The sequence below is a fragment of the Onychostoma macrolepis genome, chromosome 09 (assembly GCF_012432095.1).
Source record: "Onychostoma macrolepis isolate SWU-2019 chromosome 09, ASM1243209v1, whole genome shotgun sequence".
NCBI classification, from domain to species: domain Eukaryota; kingdom Metazoa; phylum Chordata; class Actinopteri; order Cypriniformes; family Cyprinidae; genus Onychostoma; species Onychostoma macrolepis.
Window position 1 is genome coordinate 29,009,139 of NC_081163.1, and position 22,764 is coordinate 29,031,902.

The window sequence follows — 22,764 nt, forward strand, 5'->3', positions numbered from 1 at the left end:
AAAAGTGCTAAGTTGACTTAACTTAAAAAAATTGAGGAAACCCATTGCCTTAAAATTATTAAGTAAACAATAATTTAAAAAAAAAAAGTTAAGTGAACTTGACAATTCACTTAACTTAATTATCATTTACTTAAAGATTTTAAGGCAACGGGTTTCCTCAATTTTTTTAAGTTAAGTCAACTTAGCACTTTTTACAGTGTACACAAATCCAAGCATTGGATTGGTGGCTTTGTTATGAGTATGCAATAATCAGATTTCAGGTTTCTGTATCAACAGTAAAATTATGGCAGTCAGAAATCATGTTACCTCTTCCCTGAACTCCAAACAGACACGACAGGCAACTTTTCCTTTCTTCAACTTTGGTCTGACACTAGATCAGGGAGAGGCTGAATGCCTAAAAATCCATTTAAAAATCCTCCCACACACATATAGCAATCACTGACGTAAGAAATATTAGAGGCTGAATTCAACAAGATTACGTTAAAACTGAGAAGTTCAAGACAGAAGTTAATTCTCCATCACTTGTTGAATGATACTGCACATAATAAGAGGGATAAAGTTGCAGAGGACAAGCAAAACATGAGTCAGATACAACACAAACTATTTGTATTTTTCACATGTATCTCTGACAAGAATCCGCTTTATTTAGAGCTTGACTAAATAAGATATATGATTATTAAAACTGCTTAGAAATATGTGCAAATTAGGTGCTTTTCAAGTGATTGTTAGCAAGTGTCCGAGTCTGCAAAACAATAGGTCACATTTACTGTATTAAACACAATCAAATAAGACCTGTTTTAGTGTGTTTTAATGAATAGAAATGAGGAAAAATGCAATGATGCAAATAGAAGAACCATTTTGGGTTTCCCAAAGAAACTTTCAGTTACAGCTCATTTTTGTCTAGTGTATTGCGCCCTCTGCTGGTTTTAAAATTACAACATTTTTTAGTTAAAGCACATTTTTTACAATCTCTGGAATACTTGACTCTGATTGGTCAGTTGCAGCATTCCATGGTCATATATTTTAGTGTAACTGTATACCGACACTTGACACAGACAACTGATTTCCTACACCACCGTGGCAGTTTCATGTCTTATTCTTCTGATATGATTAATTAATTAAAACTCAAACAAATAGTTCATGTCCATTTATTTATTTGTCAAGAAGCCATGTAATAAGCATGATAATGTACAGTCAGAAACTCTTAAGCTGATACAGGATCCCATTATCCCATTGTCGCTAAACCGGAGGTCCTCTTTTTCTTTATCATCTTTCGGTGTTCTGTGTTTCTCACTGTCTGTATGCCTTTCTCACTTTTCCACTACGGCTTGATCTGCAATGAGGAGACACAGTACTTCAGTTCAACTTACTGTATATGAAAGATTTTTTATTGTCAAAATATCTAAAATGGTAAAACAGCAGTATATAGGTGATGTTTTATAACTGATGCACTTCCAGATTTTGCATTTACATATTTGTGAATATAATAGGTTAGTAACATCAAAAGCCCCTAAAAGGTGATAGAAGGTGACTACAAATGCTATATAATGACACAATGCATAATGTAAATGCAGTCCTACAGTACATCATAAGTATGTTTGCTATTCAGAACTGGATATAGATGTACCTGAGGTGGCAGAATCCTTCTCATTGGTCCAAACAGAAAGCCCAGTAACTGCCTTGGGTTTCCACTTTAAGGAGATGGTTATGAGAGTCTCATCTTCATCTGCTTCTCCTTTATCCTGCAGTTCAAAAATGTTATTTAAAAAATAGGATTTGGTATCACGCAAAAATATTATGCATCTTTTTATCAGGCTTATTCTTATAGCTAAATGTGTTCAATAGAGCTAAAATGATTGTCCACAAACTGTATGATGATGATCAAAAACTCAATGAATACTCAATGAATTACTCAATGATCAAAAATTTCTTTTAACTGAAAAATGTATGTGAAAAATCTTAAAATAACTTTGACTTGTAAATTAATCACTAGCAACAAAAACAAGTTTTAAATGTTACACATTTCATTAATTTGCCCTGTTGTACCCTACTATTTTGATTATATTTTATTTTATTATTATATTTTATTTATGATTTTATTTATTTGTCCAATTACATTTGAGCCCCTGAGAATGGGGGGACTGTGAATAAAATGGTTGTAATTCCTAAGCTTTTTATGTTATATTTTTTTCAGCCCCTTGAATTATAGCTTAAAGTCTGCACTTCAATTTCATCTTGATTGTTTCATTTTAATTCTATTCTGGTGGCATACAGAGCTGAAATTATGAAAATTGAGTCAGTGTCCAAATATATATGGACCTAACTGTATATTTTCAGACACTGCATGTTAATTGCAATTAAGTGAAAATGTATTATAGTTAAAATTTATATTAAGTGCAATTAGCTGAACTTTAGAGTGCTTTTTGATCCACTTAAGTTGAACATCTTTATATGTAATTTCATAACTACTTCCAGTTTACTGCCGAATGTACTAATAAGCATTTATGATAAACTAAAATATACTTTAATGTAATTTCTATTGACACTCGTATGTTAAGTATTTAAATATATTTTTAATTACACTTTTGTAATAATGAAGTTTAAATTTATTACATTTAAAATACATAAACTTTAAAATGTAATATTGACAAACACATGACAGTTAAAATAATTAAGTACTTAATATGTGCTTTAGTGTGTTAAGTCAACACATAAAAATAAGTGTACTTCTTTAAAGCATGACAAAAAGTTTACAACATAAGGATTTAAGTGTACATTCAATGTAAAACTTTCAATTTGACTTAATTTCAGTTTTTAAAGGTGTACTTAAGTGTGTTAAGAAATAATCGTGAAAGTGTGCTCTCTTTAAATACACTTAAGTTGGCTTTTTATTTAATTAATATTAATGATAATGTTGTTTTTTAATATATACTTTTAAGATTTGAACAACACTACAAGTGTACATTCTATACAATTTAGTGCACTTCTTTTTCACAAAGGTATCTTAACAAGCTACATGCCAGCAAAATATGCAGGTTTATATGATCACTTCACCTAAAATACATTCTCATGAAATGTACAGATATCTTGTAAAGCATAAAGAGACATACCGGCTCTAACTGGAAATACTCTCCATGCTGCTCACACCCCATGTCAAACACATACTTCCCTGGACCAGAGGGCTACAAAATAACAATTACAAAAAAATAAGAGATCACTCTGTGAGAGAAATGCAAGTGGTCTTGTCATATTTAAGGCTGAAGTTAATACAGAACACATTAAAACAGTGGTTTTGTTTAGGATGCACACATTTTAAAGTCAATTAGGTCTATTTGTTCTGCTATTTGGACTATACAGTTAGTTGCATTTTATTATTAAATAGTAATGGTTTTTCCCTGCTGTCTGCACTCAATTTGAACAGATCAACAAATCATTTGCTACAACCCACCCACCACCTCAGAACCACAAATGTAGAGTGTTACTTACATTATTATTGACAAAGTTGCCCTGATATCTGTGGTTCGGATGGATCAGCTCCCCGGTGGACTCCATCTTTCCCATGACCCATGTGCCCATGTACTGAGACCCAGTTTCGTGATGTGTGTATGAACCCTGCCCATGTCTAAGAGAGAAACACAGAGATGCAGTAGATACTTAATACAAATGTTTTGCCATTCATTTTTAGCTGAACTGAAGACATTATGAATACTGTTATAACTAATATCCATAGAGTAGACATATTAGAGAAAAAAAAAACTACCTTTGATGGTGCAGCCATTCACCATCATAAGTGTCTCCATTGGGGTATGTGTAAACACCATGACCCTGCCGCTGGTCATCCACCCAGCTTCCTGTGGAAGAAATCTGATATAAGATTGCATTGTATGCTATAAATCCTGAGAGGAAAACTCTGCGTCAAAAGGTCTAAGACCAATATAACTATTTATTTCTACTTGAATACAATATTTTTAAGAATGAATTATATTACCAGCATAACAATGAAAGTAAAAGTTGATATGAAAAATGTACATTAATTTCTAAATGTTTTAATGAATTTTATATATATATATATATATATATATATATATACTATTGTTCATTGTTAGTTCATGTTTAGAATAAATTTACTTACAAATAACTATTTCAATGATAATAAATGATAAGTTATGTTAATTCGTAATGTTAATAATATGTAGAAATTAACATTAACATATAAGTAAATTCAATCTTATGTTAGTGTTACTTATACTGTTACAGTTTTTATTAATATTTTGAATTAGCTTTTACATTTTCAATATTTCTTTAATATTTCTTTAATATCTTAATTATTATTTTTTGTTTCAGTTAGTAGTTTCAGTATTTCCACTTATTTTGGGACTTTTTTCAATTAGCATTTAAAAATTTGCAAAGGTAAAAAAAAAAAAAAATGATGTCAGTATAGTGTTGTATTTTATTTTTGCTATTATGTTATTTTAATTTTTAGCTATATTTAATTAACAAAGATCTTTTTAATAGTTTTAGTTAAAGATAACAACTCTGTGTTAAGTGCATTGTTCATTATAACTAATGCATTAACTAATGTTACTAAATTGAACCTAAATAAAATCTACTGATGTTTTTGAGATAATATAGATAATGTAGACTTACCGTCATATTTGGAGCCATCTGGGTAATAAAATATACCCTGTCCATGTTTTAAATTCATGTACCATTCTCCAATGTATCTGGCCCCTTTCTTGAACTTATATGTCCCCTGATATAACGTACAGACAACATAAGGTTTATAAGAAACTGCATAAACGGTCAAAGGCAACTGAGCAAAATTAGCAAAGGCGTTTTTTTTTTTTTTTTAGCAAAGCTAATGAGTGAGTTTGATTAGAAAAATGACCTGGCCACATCTCTTGCCGTTTTCATAAGCTCCTTGGTAAGTGTCTCCATTCGGCAGGACAGCTTTGCCCAGTCCATGTCTCTCTCCAGCTTCATTTCGGTCTCCCTCATACTCCTGCAACACACGACTACTGTCATCTACTGTCAACTCACTGTCAATTTCATGTCTTATTCTTCTGATATGATTAATTAATTAAAACTCAAACAAATAGTTCATGTCCATTTATTTATTTGTCAAGAAGCCATGTAATAAGCATGATAATGTACAGTCAGAAACTCTTAAGCTGATACAGGATCCCATTATCCCATTGTCGCTTAACCGGAGGTCCTCTTTTTCTTTATCATCTTTCGGTGTTCTGTGTTTCTCACTGTCTGTATGCCTTTCTCACTTTTCCACTACGGCTTGATCTGCAATGAGGAGACACAGTACTTCAGCCTAACTAGCGTTACTGACGATAACTCACCCCCAGAGAGCCTTGCTCTTCGTCAAACTCTTCAGAGCCAACGTCGGACATGATGAACTAGAGAATAATGACCAGAGAAGAGGGAACAACGCCACAGAAAAAGCTTCAGTTTAAGACTGTTTACCGTTACCATAGCAATGCGCGTGTGAAACAGACATGCGCAAAATAACTTTCGACCAAGAACAACACTTTCTCATATAGCACCCTTTTATCTTTTATTATTATTATTATATGTATATGTTCGTTTTATGTTCTTTTTGTTGTTGTTGTTGTTATCTGTTGTACATACCTTGAACTGTACGACCTTATTTGCCTTGTTCTTTCTGCAATGTTATTGTTTTTTTTTTGAACTAAAAATAAAAAAATAGCCTAAATAATACTTTTTCAAAATAAACCAATAATTTGAATGATAAATTTAACCTAAACACTATCTATCTACCTATCTAGAAATATACATTAATTAAATTTCTATTGAAACGAAGTGAAAGGGAAAGTGTTCTGACATGTTAATATAAACGAAACAGAGACACATACATATACATTCACTAGATCTCTCTCTCACTTTTTATCAAGGGACACACTTCACCGAATGTTTCTTATTAAAAACGCTTTGAACTTAAAGCTTGGCTTAATGCTTGAAGTTGAATTTGGAGACAAATGTAAAATGTTACAAGTTATTTTTGACTGCACATGTTTGATTTCAGTGTACATATTTTTATTTTTGTTGTAAATTATATTTATATTATTTTTACAAAGTGTAAACCTGAAATGAAATAATAATAATAATAACAATAAGAATTGTTATTATTATTGTTTAGATATAATTTTAATCATATCAGTGTTACTATTATGTATCATAATTACGTGACTTTTATTTTGACAGGATTGTGGCCGTAACAAAAAAGCTCGTGACTGAACAGATGACTTAATTTAGAGAGTCACGTGATCATCAGTGTTCTCTTAAGGATGTGAGACAGAAATAATAATATAAACAGCTGCAAGTCAGATAGCACATTAGTGTTTCTGCAAGCCTCTGCTGACATGAACTATTTGGTTTACTTCATTCACGCGGCGCTGCACTGTTGGATTGTGGGATCGGTCGTTTCTAGCGTCAATGGACAGCAGGTCTGGCCAGTGCCTTACAAGTAAGTCGCAGAACCACAATCTTATGTTCGCACTCACACTGTCAGCTGGGACTAATGTGTTCATATTGTTTCGTTTTCAGTCGACTTTTCACGATGGCTCTTCACTATTTGAATAAATGTTTAACTAATTATTTCTTACATGCATACAGTTATACACTATATTGCCAAAAGTATTGGGACACCCCTTCTAATAATGAACAGGTTTGACTACTTTAGTAATTCCCACGAGTACAAAATAAATCTTAATGTTTAAGCATATAATGATATTCTAAGGAATTGTGTGCTTTTAATTTTATAGCAACAGTTTGGACAGGACCCTTTTCTGTTCTAACATGACAATGCAAGATTCAAAAAGAAATGATTGACTGAGTCAGTGTGGAAGAACTTGACTGGTCTGCAGAAACCTCTGGTGTGACTTTAAATGCAGACCTTGAGCCAAAAACTCATCACCAAACACCAATGACTTGTACATATGGGTACAGTCATTTTAGACACTTCCAAAACTGTTGCAACAGAGATGGAAATAAAATTTTTAAATAAATGAATTATGTTTCCATTTTTGTTGCCACAGTTTTGGAAGTGCCTTTTTCTGTTCTAAAGAAGGGGGCGTCCCAATACTTTTGTCCTTTTATTTTGTTATATGACATGCACCAACCCAATGTCATATTCATTTCTAGGCGACTTGACAGGCGTCCAGATGTTGATCCCTTCTGCCAGGCTTTATACCCATTCTGCCCGACCGGGGATCCAGACGGCCGGATACCCGTGATGAGCGACTCGGACATCATCTCGGTGTTCAGACTGCAGACTCCGGTGTGGGAGTTCAAATATGGAGACATGCTGGGAAAGTTTGTAAGTGAATAGCAGATCGCTGTCCTGTAAGAGTTTGCTCATTGGAGTCTAACTGAAGGTTTTGCACTGTTCAGCATATCATGCATGATGCCATTGGCTTTGGAAGTGCAAGAACGGAAAGAAACTTCACCATGGAGTGGTACGAGCTGTTTCAGCTGGGGAACTGCACTTTCCCGCATGAGAGAGCGAGCGTGAGTGCGCCCTTCTGGTGTAATCAGGGAGCCGCGTGCTTCTACGAGGGCATCGATGACATTCACTGGAAACAGAATGGCACTCTGGAGAAGATAGGAGAGATTTCAGGTAAGCCTGGCCAAACAATTGTATTATAGTAGTATGTATTATATTATTTATTTTTAGTATTATTAAACACACGCATGTTGGGTTTCCATGTTTTATGGGGACATTCCATTGACGTAATGGTTTTTATACTGTAAAAACTGTATTTTATATCCCCTTACACAAAATTTTCAACATTTTTAGATTTTCAGAACAGATCATTCTGTGTGATTTATAAGCTGTTTTCTTCATGGGGACCAAAAAAAGGATTTCAGATATTGCCATCTTCTTGGGGACATTTTGTTCCCATAACGAAGGGAATACCAGGACACACACACAAAACAAAATAATTTTATATTCTATTATTATTAATCTATATTATTTCATGACCAAACAGTAGTATTTTAACAGTAATATTTTATTGATTTATTATTCATTATATCCTATGCAATTTCTATTATTATTATTAGTTTTTAATTTGTGTAGTTATTTATATTTAATGTAAAAAAAAAAAAAAAAGCCAAATGTTATTCCCCAAAAATATACATAAATTAAAAAAGTATTAAAAGCATTAATTGTGGTAATTTTGTAATCATAAACTCTTTTATTTTTCATTTGAAGGATAAAATAATGAAACAGAAAACAGGGCGGTATGTGTGAGAGTTTCAGGCTACTGCAACATTCTTAATTCATTGTTCATGATAGATTCTGTTTTAAAGTCTGCTTATGTAAACATCACCAACATAATGTTATCTAGCTTTTATCTATCTTTTTTATTGTTTTATACATTTAAGTGAAAGATATTAAATGTTTTATATTTTTATTAGGTGAGATGTTCAATGAGATGGCTCGCTGGGTTCAGGAGGACAATGAAACGGGTGTTTATTACGAGACTTGGATGGTAAAGTCAGATCCTGGTGCAAATGCCACAACGTGGTTTGAGTCCTACGACTGTTCTCAGTTTGTGCACCGCACTTATAAGACGTTACTGGATATGGGTGCCGAACTGTCCAGCCAAACGCCAACATATTACACAAAGATCTATCTGTACAGCGGAGAGCCACTTTATTTGGGAGACGACTCCATCTTTCAACAGTCTTCCACGAAAGATCTCGCCACAGACATCAAGAAGTTCTACCACTCGTTTCGCTCCCACCAATCAGTCATTGAAATGATCGAGAGCTTGTTGGAGGCTTTTGAAAAGATGGTCCTAGAGAAGACCTTCTATTTCTACTACAACTCTGAATATTGGAAGCTGCCTATGAAATATCCATACATTAAAATAATCTATGAGGAGATTCCTTTACCATAACCACATTATTTTTGCTAATAAATAATTGCATTTTAAATTTTCTATTTCCATTCTAGATTGTCAGATTTATCAGATAAAGTGTTAATAATTTATACTAATGCAAAAATCCTTTTAATGTCTTGTTGCTGTACTGCACATTGATGAATATTGTCGCCTTAATGTAAATGATTTGAAAAACAGCCACAATTTTTCACGCAATGTTTATTCACCCTCATTTCAATAAAAGAATGTTATATTCATGTTTTTTACAACAACACAAAAAAGAAATGTGATGCTTTCATATTCGCAATACAAACAATATGCTCACTTGCTTCAGAAAAAAATCTAATACATAAGCACTGGGTTTGATGCTATTTGTCAATTTGTTTCTCATTTCCTATGCTCTGGTTTACACGGAGTTGATGTAATGCTCTTCAGCTTGCACTAACAAAAAGCTTTTTGTGTCAAATTGGCAAGATATGCGCTGCTAACTAAAGCCGAGCTTGTGTAATTTAATTTGTATGTGAACTACTAGGCTTTGGCTTCCCTTATCTGATCATTTTCAGGAATATTTCATTTTCAGATGCTGGCAGGAATCTTAGTTTACTTTAGTCGCTACAACAATTTGCAAAAGCTAAAACAGCTTTAATTCTTGATAACGGGTTAAAAAATCTATTACATGTTATTGACTTTGATATATGCATATAAATCAACAAGGAGCATCTCACTCAAAGCTTAACTATCAGTATAAGGCGATTAATAATAATAAAAATAAAAAGTATATTAATAAGTTAGACTGATCAAATCTAATTACAAGGGTACAAAGATCCATCAAGGAGTAATTCCCACTCATCTGAAAGAGATCAGCACAGAAACACTTCAAAATAAGTATTTCTATTTATGTCAAACACACAGCATTTTATAGAGACACGTGGGACTTCCTTCTTAAAGGAAAATGTTTTCACTGCTTCTCTCCAATACTGAATCATATTGAACTGAAACGAAGGGGCGTATTTTAACGCGGCCAGATCGTGCATTGTGTGCATATCCAGACTAATTCATTCATTATATGGTCGTATCCCATTCAATTTGTCATTGCACAACATTCTTCATGCAATCTAATAGAAGCCAATCAACGCTTCATTGTATCCCTAAGATGCTTTCACTATTTTCTTCCAAATTTAAGGACACAAGTGAGCTGTGAGCCAAACACTGATCCTTTCATTTCCTTCCACTCTGACATACCTAAGACCTTGAAAATATGCTGTTTTATTGTTCTGCACCCTCCTCCCTGCTACACCCAAATATGAGCAACTAAACCACCAGAAAGAGAAATTTCAATTTGGTATAAGGTGCATATTATTCACTATACATCTTTGTACAAAAGCACCGCAATACCAAACCTGTTATATTACAAAATGTTTGAATCACGTAAAATATAGTTAATCATCTATCTACATAAACCAAAAGCCCAACCCTGATGGTTGTGCACTTCTTTTTATCCTTGTATTTGTGTTGGTGAACATAGTGAGAGGCCACTAGTTAGCAAATAACAACAGCTCTCATTAGTGTTATGGCTTTTCATGCCACTAGAGGAGCTGCTGAAGATTCCTAGTGAGAACCTGCTACACAAAGTAGCCTTCAGATTAATCAAATGCGAGATGCTGGGATGGGCTCCAACATCCCTGTGGACAAGCATTTGGGAAAATGGATGGTTAGTTGCTTAAATGTTGAGCCACTGAAGACATACAGATACACAGCGGGACTAAGTGACTAAGAAATAGTGAAGCATCTGCTGAGAATGTCAACAAAGAGCCTATTCATCTAAATACATGAATAATGAATATCTGCGTCTAAATAAAACAGCTTTCAGTTGCAGTTTCTTTTCGAGTAATTTTATCTAATTTTTGTCCTGAAAATGTAACTTACAGTATATACATGTTATGTCATGTACAGCAATCCTTGATTTAGTTTTAGTGTCAAGAGAGAGAGAAAAAAAAAAAAAAGATAAATTAGTAAATTTTACAAAATGTCCAGGGCTGCATTTCCCATAAGCATCATAAGCCTAAGAACATCGTAGACCCATTGCCACCAATGGAGCTACGATCAACTTATGCTTACGATACTTTTGGGAAACGCAGCCCAGGTTATGTTACATCTCAAAAATCAATAATGCAAACTTATTTTTCACAAATAAGCTTAATTTTGTGATCTATATTGTAAAATACATAGATCCTGGCAGGTTTTTAATATACAGATCATAGTGAATTTTGTTGCACTGCCTTTATACCGATTAAATAACAATAGAGCTGTAGCAATTACTTTATAGCAGTAATGAGCATCTAATAGGATTATTAAGTCAAACAATAACTCAAAGAGATGATATTGGAAAAACATGCTTAATTGTTTTGGCAAATGGTCCTTAAATGGGCTTCATCTCTTTTTGATGCACCATCTAATTTAATATAATTATATTATTTTGTGTTTTAATAAGGTGAAATGTTATGATATTTTCTCATTAAATGGAGATTTGCCACAACATGCCATTTAAAGAAATGGTTCACCCAAAAATATAAATGCTGTCATCATTTCTCACCCTCATGTCATTCTACAAACCTGAATGACTTTCTTCTGTGAAACCTTTTTTTTTTTTTTTTTTGTCAATACAATGGATGTTAATGGACACCAAAACTAATATTAACATTTTTCAAAATATCTTCTTTCATGTTCCACAGAAGAAGATCATACATGTTTGAAAGGACTTAAGGGTGAGTAAATGATGACAAAATGTTCATTTCTGTGTAAACTATCCCTTTACAACAGTCCACATTCATTATAAGCAGTGTGGGAGTATACATCTCAATTCAAATTTATGTACAAACCAACAGTGAAACTCACACAAAAAGCCATCGAGTCCATATTACCAAAGGCTTACAAGTGTCCCAGTCTGATTACTTTCTATGGTCTTCTGAACACAACAGATGAATATTTCACCAGGTGGGCATCATATCTGGAAACCAAACGCGCCCGAGGTGCTTGGACACTTCCCAGTGGATCTCATCAAGGCTGTATTTGTGGTCTGGGATGAGCACCTCCTCCATGATGGAGAGCTGAGAGAGACGGCGGCCACACATCTTCACAAACTCCACGAAAGCGCTGCAAGAGACCTCGCACTCGCCCAGTCCGATGGCCGACAGGTGCTGGCAGCGCTCGGCAATACGAATCAGCTCCTCATCCAGTGGCCGCAGACCGTTGGCACACACCACCAGCTCCACCAGACGCGGACAGTTCATGCCCACGCGGCCCAGGACCTCTTTGCTGACCGAGCGGCCGAAGTAGAGGTGCGTAACGGGGATCTCGTCGCGGAAAAAGGGCCCGAACTCGTCCTCGTACAGAAAGAAGTACATGACCAGGTTGAATTTGGGCGAATGGCGCACCATGGCATCCCAGCTGCTCTTCTTGATGGTGTGGAACTGCTGGCCGGGGTTCTCGCTCACCACGTCTATGCGCAGATGCTCGAGGTGCACGTGCTTCTCGGAGGACAGCGCCAGCAGCAGCTCGTCGCTCAGTAAGTGATAGTTGAGAGCCAGCTCTCTCAGACCGTGACACTGATCAGCGACGCACAGAATACCTGCAACAACAGCAGACTGATGAGATTCACCTGCACTAGACACTACAAATAATATACAGTCTGACTGACGCCCATGCACTCTAAAGCGCAAACACAGCTGTTTGATCTAAATAAGTGTTAACATATGAATAGGGCTGTCGCATTTCCTCAATTCAATTCCTTGACATTTTCACGAGTAACCGGCAAAATACCAGAAGTGGTGCATTTCATGGACGAGAATCCATGAAAAGCATTATTAGACTATTTTCCAAGGCTCCATAATATATTAAACCCATTTAAAATTCATAATAAAGCATAATGCTACTGTGAATTCACAAACGTCACAATTCAATTAAATAAAAATATGCACTGCAGGTTTAATATGCGCTTTAATTATTTGCATGCATTTAGGTTACGATCGTGTGTGTCGGAGCGGCTTCGTCTCCAGACGAACTGTTATTTATGATGTGTGGAGCATCTCAAACTCCTTCTCTGCATGTTGTGAGTTTGGGTTTATTATAACGTTCACCTGGGAATGCAACGTGTGCCATTTTATCAGATTTGTAAGGTAAAACATTTATAAACCTACGCAAAACCCAAGTGAATCCATCAATATCTTTGTCAATATACAAAATGTTCTTTGCAATTTCACAATAAAGATTAAACCCTTGCTCCGAGTTAACACATTTTACCATACGATTACTTGCTTTTGATACTTTATTTGAACCAATTATTGCCTCATATATGCATTTTAAGTCATTTTAAAGGCTATTGTTAGCCTTTTTTTATTACCTGAAATTTTTTTTATAATTATCCAACTACTCGATAAATTGTCAGGGTAACACTGTATTTTAGCATGCATATTACTAGAATATTAGCCATTTATTAGTACTAATTAAGCACATATTAAGGCCTTATTCTACATGACCTTATTCTACATCCCTAATCCTACTCAATACCTAAACTTAACAACTACCTTACTGACTATTAATAAGCAGCAAATTAGGAATGTATTGAGGGAAAAGTCATAGTTAATAGTTAATAAGTGTTCCCTATTTTAAAGTGTTACCATTGTCAGAATAATCGACTGATTACTTGATTACTAATATAATCGTTAGTGACAGCCCTACATCTGACAAAATAAACATCAATTTAATTCCATAAAGTGAAGTGTCAGAATGGAAGTGTGACTGGAGTCGTGTGGATTATTGTGATGTTTTTATCAGCTGTTTCTACACTCATTCTGACGGCACCCATTCACTGCAGAGGATCCATTGGATCCATTCTCCAAATCTGTTCTGATGAAGAAACAAACTCATCTTGGATGGCCTGAGGGTAAATTTTAAAGCAAATTTTTAATTTTGGGTGAACTATTCTTTTAACATTGATTTTTTTTTTCCCCCCAGCTTATTTAAGTTAACCTAAAATCAAAATTGTGTCATGTTGTCTCATGCTGTTCCAAATCCATATGACTTAGTCATACACAATACTGACCTGCTCTTTTTTCAATTTAATTAAAGTGAATATGCACTGTGACTAACAGGCTGTCAAAATGGGCATGAAAAAAAAAAAAAGCCTGTTCATATGACTAACGTGCTATATTTAAAGTCAATGTGAGAGGGACCGACCTAAATTTAAGTGGTTAATCACTGAAAATCTTTCCACTCCACTTCCACTCAAATGGAGGTATTGCAGCATTGAAATCAATGTTGACACAAAACACATGGGAACACGTGAGAATTGGTGCTTTCATGCCATGTCAATATTTACCATAATCACTAGATCACAAGCCGGACATTCTACTCAAAGCTGTTCATCCTCGGACTTATGCATTTCACTGCTAACGGCAAAATGAACGTGTAATTTAAGATATTAACTTACAAAGCCACAATGCAGCAAATAATATTGATTATGAAAAATGTCTTATTTAGCAGGATATTAGATAATAGTTATCCAGTTCTGTGCTGGCAACATTAAACAGTACTGCGTCTTTTGTTTATTTTCAAAATATTGCCTCATTAAGATAAAGAAGTCAATCATTAAATGTATTAAACGGAAGTATTACAACTGCTTATCTACAGTTTACTGCTGAAGCTGCTGCCATTTTTAATGTTTTCCACATGATGTTGCATCTCTCAGAAAACTCAATTTACATTTAACGCCTGTAGCATTAAAAGGATAGTTCACCCCATGATTTACTCACCCTCCAGCCATCCTAGGTGTATATGACTTTCCTCTTTCAGATGAATACAATCAGAGATATATTTAAAAAAAAAAAAACATCCTGGCTCTTCCAAGCTTTATAATGGCTGCAAATGGGGGTTAAGATTTTGAAGTCCAATAAAAGTGCATCCATCTATCATAAAAAGTATTTTACACGGCTCCGGGGGGTAAATGAAGTCCCTCTGAGGCGAATCGAAGCATTTGTGTAAGAAAAATATCCACATTTAAAACTTTAGAAAGGTGTAGCATAAGCTCCGGTGAAAATATGCTAGTGTCGCGAAAACCAGTCTCCTCTTGGCTTTTATCGAAATCCTACAACATTTTCTGTTACAAATCCTTGTTTTTTACTTCTAATTTGTGACCGGTGTTTTGTTTTGCTCCCTGCGTTCGTCACTTCTCACCGAATTTTACGCTACATCATCCACTGGAATGCTACTCTTTTATGAACGCGTGCATGACAATGAACGGAAGCTAAACGTTACGGTTTATAAAGTTTTAAAATGGATATTTTTCTTACAAAAACACATCGAAGGACTTTATTAACCTCCCCCCCCGGAGCCGTGTGGAGTATTTTTATGACGGATGGTTGCACTTTTATTGGACTTCAAATTCTCAACACCCATTCACTGCCATTATAAAGCTTAGAAGTGCCAGAACAATGTTTTTTTTATATAACTTTGATTGTATTCATCTGAAAGAAGAAAGTCATATACACCTAGGATGGCTTGAGGGGGAGTAAATCATGGGGTAATTTTCATTTTTGGGTGAACTCTCCATTTAATGTGAACAAACCTATTGGTGTTTGCTGTCAGTGCTTCATATTTGAAGTCCATACAACTTTTGTAAACTATTTTCAATTCTGGAGAGGGGAGATATTCGGTGAATAAGGAATTAAATTGCTTTATTATTAAACTGCTTTGTTACTCTGTTTTGAATGAAATGGCTGAGAAATGTTTGGCTTCCATTGGAGAGTGAAAGTCATGCAGGTTTGGAATCAAGTGAGAGTAAATGATCACAGAATTGCTATTTTGGGTGAACTATCCCTTTAAAACCACAGGGACTAATGAGAACAAACATCATGGAAAGTTTGTGTTGTTACATTCTATTTTTTGTCATATTGACATTCTGACTATTTTTTGTATATCTGCCATACGGTAGGAACTAATCGGGGCTTTAACAGATCCTTTCACTGTATCTGTAGTACCATCAGTCACCATCAGGTGAAAATATTGGTGTGCACCGATTACAATAATTCCAGTAGTCTCTATGAGGAGTAGGAAGGTGGTGCTTTGTTTTTTTTTCCCCCATTGAGTTGGCCAGTCAATCTTGTCAATAAGCTGTAAACACACGTTATCTTATCCTGCCTGTACACACCTTGTTTATTAGCAGCACATGACTAAGAACAAGTAGCATGAGTTTGAATAACAAAAGTCACAGACAAACAACATTGTGAGACTTTCCACAGGTCATAACTATAAACTGTTGTAGGTTATTATATACCAATGTGTGAATGGCCAATTATTTTCTATTGCTACAATTTACACTGCCGATCAAAAGTTGGGGTTAGTAATTTCTTTTTAAATGTTTTTGAAAGTTTTTTTATGCTCACCAAGGCTAAAATGAAACAGTTAAACTGTAATAATATTCCATAATATTAAATAACTCTTTTCTACGTGAATATATTTTAAAATGTAATTTATTTCTGTAATGGTAAAGCTGACTTTTCAGCATCATTACTCCAGTCTTCACTCTTCAGTGTCACATGATCCTTCATAAATCATTCTAATTTACTGATTTGCTGCTCAAGAAACATTCTGTATTATCAATTTTGAAATCATTTGTGCTGCTTCATATTTTTGTGAAAATCATGATACATTTTTTCAGGATTCTTTGATGAACAAAATTTAAAAGAACTGCGTTTATTAAAATTTTCTGTACTAATAATATAAATGCCACTTTTGATCACCTTAATGCATAATTTCTGAATAAAAGTATTAACTAACTTAATTCACTTTTCTTTTCTTTTTCTTTACTTGAGAAAATATACTCATATTCTAATTAATTATATTTCAAATAACTGTTAATAACTGCAATTAAATAATTTATATTTTTATATAAATAAAAAGTGCAAAAAATTCAATAATTAAACAACACTGCGTCGTTAGCGTTGGCATTGTATCAGACACTTGCACTTAACATTATATGAAAATCAAGCTCAAATGGAGTTAACAATGTTTTTGACCAGAGAATGACGGAGATGGAGTGTTTTGTCTGTCATTAGAACGGCTGTAACTGTTATCTGAAGCAGCAAGTGCATCGCATTATATGCTTTCATCAACTTTTACAGGTTATATAACTTTGATTGTAGCTATATGGGCGCTTAGTTTTTTCTTGTTTTTTAATACACCTGGCCAAAATCTCATATAAAACGATATTTAAAACGTAGTATATAGACGGCAAATAACTCATTCTTCTCCACTCTTCAAACACACAAAAACATTAGCCTTTACAGACATAGTGTTTGAGTAAAGAAAACGCTGTACTATTCAAACATCAATTACTTATTTACCCTTGCATTACGAAAAAGCAGAGATCTGTCTCCTCCAGGCTGTGCGCGGAGCGTCAATCTGAATGGAGGCGGGCTGAAGTTACGAGGTCTCGCTGAGAGCTTGATGATCCAATGGCATTACAAAGTTTTACTGACAAGTTATTTTAGTTCTTATCATTGGTAATAAAAACGAAGTATAATCGACTCGAGTTTGGATAATTTTTCACAGCATCTGACTGGGCTAGGGTATGGCAACTGCCATATGCAAACGCGCCCCTGTTCCAGCGGCAGATGAGTAATTCATACCTGCAGGAGAAACATGTGGGCAGCTGCTCATCTTTAACAGCTTGAGTGTGTCACTGTTGTTGGCCACCAGGACCTTGAGCGAAGGATCATCCACTGGCGTGTCATCAATTTTCAAAGACGAAAGAGATTTGGAGTTGACAAACACCACGGTGAGTGCAGAAATGAAGTGGGACTGAAGAGAAGGGAAACAATCAGACATCAGGAAACAAGCCAACCTGTCATCCCAACACACAGCTCAGCCATAACACACGTCCTCATACCTTCGGTAGCTCCATGAAGCTCGGCCGTGCAGTGGAGATCAGCCCAAGAGTCTTCAGTGAGCAGTTGACCAGCTGAGACAGGATGTCACACGCAGCCTCCGCTGACTCTGTACTGCTGTCCACCTGTGCACACAGATCACATGCCTTTAGCATCAGCTCAAGCAACTCAACTACTGTGGTTCAGGTTTTGATCAGATGAGCCATGCTCAGAGTTACTGTAAAGTAGCCGTTATATGCACATCCACTGATTTTTAACTAAAGCAAGTCTACATATCTATAATATTTAGCATATTTCCGCATCCAAAATAAAAGTTTTTGTTTATATAATATATATATATGTGTGTGCACTGTGTACATTTATTATGTATATATACATATATAAATACACACACATGCATGTATATATTTAAGAAAATAAATAAATAAATAATATATATATAATATAAATAATATGAATATAAATATATAAATGTAAATATTTTCAAAATATATACTGTATGTGTGTGTCTTTATACATAAATAATAAATATACACAGTAAACACACATATATTAAACAAAAAACTTTTATTTTTGGATGCGATTAATCATGATTAATCGTTGCCCAGCACTAATAATATATCTGTATAGGCCTAATATTTTCTTTAGGTGCACATATAATGCAATGAAAATTTGGTTACACTTTAGTATAGGGACCAATTCTCACTATTGACTACTTGCTTATTAGCATGCCTATTATTAACTACTATTATATGTTTATTAGTACATATTCTGCATGAGCATAATTCTCATTCTACATCCCTAATCCTATCCAATACATAAACTTGACAACTACCTTATTAACTATTAATAATGAGCAGATTATTATTACAAATAATTAGAAATGTATTGAGGCACAAGTCGTAGTTAATGGTTTGCTAATAGCAAGAATTGGACCTTAAAATAAACAAATACATTTCTAATGAAAAGCTAAGAGATTTCTGTCCCTCCATTGAGAGTCCATGCAACCAAATCTTTAAGGCTTCAAATAGTTTATAAAGACATTTTAAAAGTAATCCATACCCATCCATGAAACGGTTTAATCCAAGTCATATTCATCCATCGTATCTAACAAGTATATCGTATCTACCATATTCCGTTTACCATATTTGAGGAGCTCTATGTATGTGCATTTATCAGTGTTTATATGTAAATAAAAGCCTAAATTAAATCGGTTCGTCATATAAAGTTATTGTGTCTCTTCAAAAGACTTCTTAAGTTTTTAGGTTTGAATAACTTGATTCATACGGATTACTTTATGTACTTTTTGAAGCTTCAAAGTTTTGGTTGTGTGGACTTTCAAAAAAGGGATAGAAATCTCTCAGGTTTTATTAAAAATATTTTCATTTGTATTTTAAAGATAAACAAATGTCATATAGGTTTGGAATGACATGATTTAGTTATATAAATGTATTTTTGGTACACCCTCCCAAAATATAGTTTTTTTTTTTTTTTACCAAAATCATGTTGTTTTAAGCCTGTATGATTTTCTTTTTTCTGTGGCACATACAAGAAAATATATATGTGACCTTGGACCACAAAACCAGTCATAAGTCATACATTTGTAGCAATAGCCAACAATACATTGTACGGGTCAAAATTATAGATTTTTCTTTTATGCCAAAAATCATTAGGATATTAAGTAAAGATCATGTTCCATGAAGATATTTTGTAAATTTCCTACCATAAATATATTAAAACTTAATATTTGATAAATAATATACATTGCTAAGAACTTCATTTGAACAACTTTAAAGGCAATTTTCTCAATATTTAGATTTTTTTTGAGAATCCAGATTTTCAAATAGTTATATCTCGGCCAAATATTGTCGTATCCTAATAAACCATACATCAATGGAAAGCTTATTTATTCAGATATATATTGGTGTATATATCTTAATTAAAAAAAAAAAAGAGACCCTTATGACTGGTTTTGTGGTCCAGGGTCACATATAAGAATCCTGGTAACCAAACAGTTTTGGCTCCCACTGCCATCCATCCATCGGGAACCAAAACTGTTTGGTTACCAACATTCTTCCAAATATCTCAAAATAGAAACTCAAACAGGTTTGAAGAGACATGATTTGTGTCAGTACATTTTGCTAGAAATGTAATTTTTGGGTGAACTATCCCTTTAAGGTCAGCTTGATTTGTGAGCGGTAATGTGGAGCCAGCTGGTTCTCGTGAGCCTCTCACCTTGAAGCTGACATACTGTAAATGATTGGAGTGCTTCTTTATGATTTGCTTTATTAGGTCAGGATGAGTGGCCTTCAGGTAAGAGCTGGCAGGCTGGTTGAGCTCAAACTCAAAGCACCTCCACAGCTCGGGCATGTGGAAGGCCTGATTCCAGCTGCGGCAGACCTGCGAGGCGAAGGCGCGATCGAGGAGAGGCAGGTACTGGAAGATGTGGAGCAGGATCTCCTGTGGCAGTCGAGCCCAGTTGGACAGATCTCCAGGGTCCTCAGCGGGCTGTCTGACTCTTTTGTAGGAGTCTGCCGGCCCCTCGCAGGATGAGGTGCTGTCCTCACAGTCTCTGCTCAACCTCCTTTTCATTCTTGGGGGCCTGAGAGAGCTGTGAAGCATAAGAAGTGAAGTATAAACAAGCCCAATGCAAACACACACTCACACAGTGGCAGATGCGAACATGCAGAGAAGCATGTTTGAACACGACATGCATCCTAGAACCAGTTTATTTTACAGGTTTAGCTATATTTATTATGTTTAAATGGCTTTGAGCTTTCCTGGAAATAACTTACACTGCTTTAATGCAATTTGTGACCCTGGACCACAAAACCAGGAGTAGCTCATAAGTAGCTGGGGTATATTTGTAGCAATAGCCAAAAATACATTTTATGGGTCAAAATTATCGATTTTTCTTTTATGCCAATAACCATTAGGGTATTAAGTAAAGATCTTTTGTAAATTCCCTACTGTAAATATATCGAAACTTAATGTGCATTGCTAAGAACTTCATTTGGACAACTTTAAAGGCGATTTTCTCAATATATTGATTATTTTGCACCCTCAGATTCCAGATTTTAAAATGGTTGTATCTCAGCCAAATATTGTCCTTTCATAACAAACCATACAAAAGGAAATCTTATGTATTGTGTAAAACTCAAATCCAAAAAAAATGAGCCTTATGACTGGTTTTGTGGTCCAGGTTCACATTTGGCTCAATGTGTGTTCGAAGCAATTTTAAATTGCGTTAAACTAAGACTGACCAGCAATCAATGATTAAAATTTATGAGCAACTGAACTGCCATGGATGAGATATTCTCCATGAATAAACACATCATTAATCCAATAAACATATTGCACACATGCTTTTAGTCACAGAGACAGTGAGCTGGTTAGATTAAGCCAACAACAACCTTACTGCGCTGCTGCAAATCCCAAATTAAGTTACCTGTTTTGCGTGTTGCTCATGTTATCTCCGTTCAGCTCGCTCGCAAACAGTGAAAAATAAACAAAATCCCGATAACTCGTCTGAATGTCAACCAGGACCGGAAGCTGAACACATCAGAGCAGCGCAGAGCACACGCATTGGAGACGAACGAAGGTGGATTTACGTTGTTATATGTTGTTTTCTCGGGAGTCTGGGTGCGCACGTCTCGGCGATATCGCTAGTTGACCTACTTCTTGCTGGGTGCGCTGTGTACCGCAGGAGATCCCAGCGTCCCCGCCTCCTTCAGCGCTGAAAATGGCGCTGTTGTTGTTTAGAGTCAGGCGAGCGTGAGCAGCTTCGAGCGGCTGCCTGTTGTTCTGTGACTGGACTTTTCCTCCAGGGGGCGCTCAGAAAGATGGACCCTTCTTAACAGTATTCGTTTTTTTTTCGTATTATAGACATTTATGAGTAGACGCTTTTAATATGTGATTCTAATTATTAGTATGCGAGGGACTAATAGAAAGTCGTTCAAGCATTCGCTAAAAACAAACCCTATAGTGCCAGACGACTGTGATTGGTCGAGCCTAAAAACGCGGAGAAAGGTAACACGCACCATGTGACAATAACAGCAGCACCTATGACTCTGTTGTTGTTGTGCTTTTAAATGCGTTGAAAATGAGCCAGTTTACGTAAATGTGACCCTGGACCACAAAACCAGGCATAAGGGTCAATTTATTTTAATTGAGATTTATACACCAAAAAAAAAAAAATTGATGTATGGTTTGTTAGAATAGGACAATATTTGGCCGAGATACAACTATTTGAAAATCTGAAATTTGAGGGTGCATAAAAATCTAAATATTGAGAAAATCGCCTTTAGTTGTCCAAATGAAGTCCTTAGCAATGCATATTACTAATCAAAAATTAAGTTTTTATATATTTACGGTAGGAAATTTACAAAATTGACATGATCTTTACTTAATATCCTAATTTTTTATTATTTTTTGCATAAATGAAAAATCGATAATTTTGACCCATACTATTACAAAGTATTGTTGCCTATTGCTTCAAATATACCCGTGCTACTTATGACTGGTTTTGTGGTCCAGACCTGTCACCAATGTGCATACAATTCAGATAGTTTTATTGGCATGACAAAAGCACATGTTGCATTGCCAAAGCATACATAGGAATAGATACAAGAGAAAGTGATTTAGAACAATACAGCAATTGAAATAACATTTGAACAAGTAATACTGAAAGAAGGACGTTAGAACAAGGAAACGATATATACGTATACACCCTCACATATATACATATGATAATTAGTAAAGATTGTGTAACAAATTTGTTTATTTAACTAATAAACTGAATAACTGAATTCAACATTGAGTTAACCATATACTGGATATTGGTTTCTGTGACTGTGACTCAGGAGTTGGCAGGCAGCAGTAAATCTTGCAGCTATATTTGCACA

The 22,764-nt window shown here is 34.9% G+C and overlaps 3 protein-coding genes across 3 annotated transcripts; 1 reads left to right on the plus strand and 2 right to left on the minus strand.

Annotated features, from left to right (window-relative positions):
- Positions 1–1,137: 1,137 nt before the first annotated feature.
- rsph1 (radial spoke head component 1) lies at positions 1,138–5,943 on the minus strand. The gene is made up of 8 exons (XM_058787165.1): positions 5,352–5,943; positions 4,889–5,002; positions 4,648–4,753; positions 3,761–3,851; positions 3,487–3,622; positions 3,111–3,182; positions 1,628–1,742; positions 1,138–1,333 (listed from the first exon to the last, which is right to left on the minus strand). The coding sequence occupies exons 1-8, from the start codon at positions 5,400–5,402 to the stop codon at positions 1,311–1,313; spliced, it is 708 nt and encodes a 235-aa protein (XP_058643148.1). The 5' UTR covers positions 5,403–5,943; the 3' UTR covers positions 1,138–1,310.
- A 330-nt stretch (positions 5,944–6,273) lies between these two features.
- cln5 (CLN5 intracellular trafficking protein) lies at positions 6,274–10,972 on the plus strand. The gene is made up of 4 exons (XM_058787164.1): positions 6,274–6,496; positions 7,174–7,348; positions 7,423–7,648; positions 8,452–10,972. The coding sequence occupies exons 1-4, from the start codon at positions 6,393–6,395 to the stop codon at positions 8,934–8,936; spliced, it is 990 nt and encodes a 329-aa protein (XP_058643147.1). The 5' UTR covers positions 6,274–6,392; the 3' UTR covers positions 8,937–10,972.
- Positions 9,122–21,817, minus strand: fbxl3a (F-box and leucine-rich repeat protein 3a). The gene is made up of 5 exons (XM_058787163.1): positions 21,309–21,817; positions 20,096–20,471; positions 17,863–17,985; positions 17,603–17,774; positions 9,122–12,546 (listed from the first exon to the last, which is right to left on the minus strand). Exons 1-5 carry the CDS (start codon positions 21,326–21,328, stop codon positions 11,906–11,908), a joined length of 1,332 nt encoding a protein of 443 aa, XP_058643146.1. The 5' UTR covers positions 21,329–21,817; the 3' UTR covers positions 9,122–11,905.
- Between the last annotated feature and the right edge of the window lie 947 nt (positions 21,818–22,764).